This window comes from Pteropus vampyrus, unplaced genomic scaffold, assembly GCF_000151845.1.
Source record: "Pteropus vampyrus isolate Shadow unplaced genomic scaffold, Pvam_2.0 Scaffold214, whole genome shotgun sequence".
NCBI lineage: Eukaryota > Metazoa > Chordata > Mammalia > Chiroptera > Pteropodidae > Pteropus > Pteropus vampyrus.
Genome location: NW_011888995.1, coordinates 502,966 through 507,133, shown reverse-complemented (window position 1 = coordinate 507,133; position 4,168 = coordinate 502,966). Strand labels below are relative to the sequence as shown.

The 4,168-nt window shown below is 57.4% G+C and overlaps 1 protein-coding gene across 5 annotated transcripts in view; it reads right to left on the bottom strand.

The window, feature by feature from the left end:
* C2CD2 (C2 calcium dependent domain containing 2) overlaps window positions 1-4,168 on the bottom strand; it is a 50,639-nt gene that overhangs the window by 16,030 nt on the left and 30,441 nt on the right. For all 5 annotated transcript variants that reach the window (XM_023538211.1, XM_011372861.2, XM_011372862.2 and 2 more), the window contains exons 6-7: window positions 2,219-2,342; window positions 631-739 (exon numbers count right to left, since the gene is read on the bottom strand). In XM_023538211.1, the coding sequence (XP_023393979.1) occupies window positions 631-739; window positions 2,219-2,342 (233 nt within the window). The remainder of the gene's footprint in view (window positions 1-630; window positions 740-2,218; window positions 2,343-4,168) is intronic.

Sequence of the window (4,168 nt, the reverse complement as noted above, 5' to 3'; positions counted from 1 at the left end):
CTGGATGATGACGGTAACATAGGTGCTATCAAATACGGTGGCCACTAGCCTCATATGGCTTTTGAGAACCTGAAATATGGCCAGTGCAAACAGGAACTGGATTTAATTTCGTTTCATTTTAATGACTTGAGATTTAAAGAGCCACACGTGGCTATGAGGAACTGTATCAAAAGGATTCTCGTGTAATTGTCTAAACCCGAAATACAGAACATGATAGCCTCCCTCCTTCTTTGTAACCTTTTTTTTTTTTTCATTTACGATACCACGTGCATCTTTCCAGGACAATAGCTACAGGGCAGCATCGCTTTCCATCGGCTGCTAGTACTCCACTATCTGGCCCTGCGAGATTTAATTAAGCCAATTCCTTAATAAGCCAACCCAACAATGTTTTCTCTTGTCACGACAGGGCCTGGGGATACGGGTGAGGAGAAAGTCAACGTTAAGAGCTACCTTCCAACAGAAACTCATGTCTGACTTAAAGGCATCTTCGATGCTTGATACACTTTTTTAAGAAATTGTTTTAAACATTGTTTTTGGTCTAAACGGTGCTACTAAGTGATGCTGGGGTTTGGCGGTCTGCACCAGGTGTGGCTGGGGAAACTGAGCCCCCAGGGACCCAGCTATACGCACAAGGTGAACTCCTCTTCCCAGGTGAGGTCCGTAGTGTTTGGGGGGAGGGCGCTGGACAACTTCTGAACAGGCTCGTTCAGCTGAAGCGTGCACAGCAGATTCAGGTCGCCTGCAATCGAGCAGAGGGTCCGGCTGGGCTTTTACTGGTGGTTTCTTAATCGCTTTAGGACATTTTTGCTTGTCAAAGAAAGGCTGAATAAAATGCCCGCGGTCTTGGCTCACCAACTTCCGAGGGGCCTTTCTTCCATCTCCACTTACAAACTCTGGAAGCACCCCACTCTGTCTGCTGCTAAAGATTTTTCTACCCTCGTTTAATGCCCAGAACCCAGACTGACCCCAGGGACCCCTGCTCCCGGCCAGCAGGGCTCAGTGCTGGCCGCAGGCACAGGCTCCCGGTGGGGGACACACCCTGGGGATAACGTTAGTGCGGCAGAGATGGGGGCCCCACTTCTGGACAAGACTAACCACTTGCCAAAGAAACGAGATCTGGGACAACGCCTAAGTCTGGGGAACCCCTTTCTCTACTTACAACAAATGTGGGTGTTTACACCTGACCCAACTCAGGTCAAACCCTTTCCAGGGTGTTTGATCCAGATGATGGGGGAGTTCATTGTCATCATCTAACAGCTGCTTCTGGCCCTGGCACAACGCCGTGAGTGTGCTGTGTGGTCAGTCCAGCTGGGGCTGGGGTCTACAGCCCGTCCCGTGCACAGAAGACGCTCTACACACGGCACACACGAGCTTCACAATCACCTTCTGGGGAGGCTCGCCCCAGGTGGGGGCCTGCTGGCACAGGTGTGGAACGGGGGCCCCAACGCCGACACAGAGTCCAGGGAGCCCCTCTCAGTCACTGAACATGGGGCCTCAGAGGGTTTCAGGCGAGCGCTTTTACCACCGCCCCCCGCCACGAGAGCGAGCTCTGTGGAGTCCTGGCTGCTAAACGTGGCCCGCTGTACGTTTGGAACCGAGAGAAGCTCCTTGCAAACAGAGATAAGTGTCCGCTGACATTGCAGACGACAGAAAAGAACTTTTATCTATTCTCAGCAAAACAGAACCACAGTGGAGAGTGGAGCCCCGTGCCAGGCTTCCACACATCGGGGGGCACGGCCGCGGTTCAGAGCCGGCCGAAAGCCGTCCGTTCTGGGGGTGCCTTTGTGGTCACTCAGCCAGAAGCCGCTCCTTGCACCGAAGGGTCCCCCATGGGCCCGCTTCTGACACCCACAAACTGCTCACATGGCACTTCACCTTCCGGGAAAGCAATCAGCTGGGGACGCTTACCATGTACTGACAGGGAGAGAAGGCGCCTTTTACACTACAGGGAAAGGGCAAAGCCACCTGTGTCCCTTGTGTCCTTCCTTTGCCTGGCTTTCACGTATGCAAAACCTGGGTTGTATTTCAACAGTTGTGTGACGATTTTCAAGGGCTCCTTTTGGCTCGAAGACAGTGATCACACTGCAGACCCAACTGGAGGGAGCCCTAGGAGGAACTGAAGGCCACTGACAACCCACAGGTCACCCCTCCACTCGGGTCATGCCGCAGGACAGTCACTGCCGCCACCGGCCAGGGGCCCTGCCGCGTGGCCACCCACCTGAAGCACCAGCACCGTTTAGCAGCGAGGCTCGGATGTTCTTCACCAGCAACTTGAGTTCGTGAGCCCTTGGAGGTTTGGGAGGGCAGGGGTCCTGAGGGGCGGGGGAAGCACGCTGGAGATTCTGCAGGAAGAGAAGGAACGGTGACCCGCGGGAAGGCAGAGGACGGCGGAGGCTGCAACCCGGGCCGGCCCTGTGACAGCCCCCCCTTCTCACGGGAAGGCAGGGTACAGGCAACCAGCACCCCCTCCCTGCTGGGCGCCTTCCACACCCGCCAGAAAGCAGAGCAGCAACAGAGGCAGCCAGGGAGGGCTCCCGCCATCGTGCTGAGACCACGGGGCTCCCCGCGGACCCAGGCCGGGTGCTGGTGAGAGAGCGGGGCGCCCTCTCCAGGCTGCGGGGGTGTCTGCAGCCCACCAGCACCGACCGTGACACCAGCCAGCCCGTGGCCACATCCTGCCTTCGGGCAGACCCGCCGTCCACGTGGGGGACACCTAAGTATCGTCCAGGTGTCGCGCTAGCGAGGGAGAGGCAGGCACCGCTGGGACGGGCTTCGGTCACCCCGTCCTCAAATCAGCTCGAAGGCGCTTGCAGCAGAAAACCTCCCCGAGCCTGGAGGCCCCGCCTTGAACCCCGCCCTTCCCAAAGCAGCGTCCTCCTCTCTGAGAGCTCCCCCCACCGTCGGTTACAAACACGTGGGGGGCCCAGACAGGCTTCTCAGAGACAGCACAGGACTCCACACTGTGAAAGCTTTCGGGGCGGGATTTGACCTCAGAATGCCTTTTGGGGGGCACACTCACTAACACCTTACGGGACACGAGTGTCCTTTAGGTCACTGTTCTGAACCGGGGCCTTGTCCGTGGTGAGCTGCGAGGACAGGAAGCAACGGCGAGACCCCCTCAGGCCCCGTCCGACCCCTGGACACAGCGCTCGCGTGGCCGGGACGGACACCAAACGTCGTCTTCAGCTGTCTACGTGTCAACTCGACCGGTGCCCAGGTGCCCGGGGATATTGTCGGACATTATTCTGGGTGTTTCTGTGAGGCTGTGTGTGGAAGAGACTAATGTTTAGGCCGGCGGACTGAGTAGAGCAGCCGTCTTCCCCAGCGTGGGTGGGCCTCGCCCGGCAGTTGAAGGCCTGAAGAGAACAAAAGCTACCTGCCCAGGTACGAGGCCGTCCCTCGTGCCTGCCTGCCTGTAGCCGGGGGACCGGTCTCCCGCTCTGGGGCTCAAATGGAACACGGGCTCTTCCTGGGTCTCGAGCCCGCAGACCTCAGACTGCGAGGACCCGTCAGCTCCCATCATCCATTCTCTCTAGAGATTTAGCATAAAGAACGGGCACTCGCGGTGACGGAGGCTGACGGGATGTCCACATCCTACTGGGTGTTTCCCTGGAAACGCCGACCAGTACGACACACATGCTATTTTGATATATAAACTCTACACGTTTACTTAAAAAGCATCATTCAACTTATGGTGGTTTCGGCTGCTTCTTTTTAAACGAGAGCGCATTTGAGTTTATCTGAACCCGGCTGATGAGGCGGTGGGAAGCCAGCACCCAGACGCTTCCAGGAGCTCGGGCCCTTTCATCTTCTGAATCCGTGTATTCTGAAAATACACTATCTTCTCAAGTTCCTCGAATTTTGCCATGAAAAATTTGTGATACTCAAAACAGCCAGGTGCCGCCGATCTGAAATAAACCCCCATTGCTAGACTTTCTGGGACAGCCGCTGAGAGGGAAGCCTGGCCTGACCGCCTCTCTCTGGGGGCGCTGAGCACCCCGACCCGGCCGCTGCCCCTGGGAAGCCTGGGCGGACATGACAAGCCCCTCGCTCTTCTCGCCTGTTTTCCTGCTGCTGAGAGGGAAGCCTGGCCTGACCGCCTCTCTCTGGGGGCGCTGAGCACCCCGACCCGGCCGCCGCCCCTGGGAAGCCTGGGCGGACATGACAA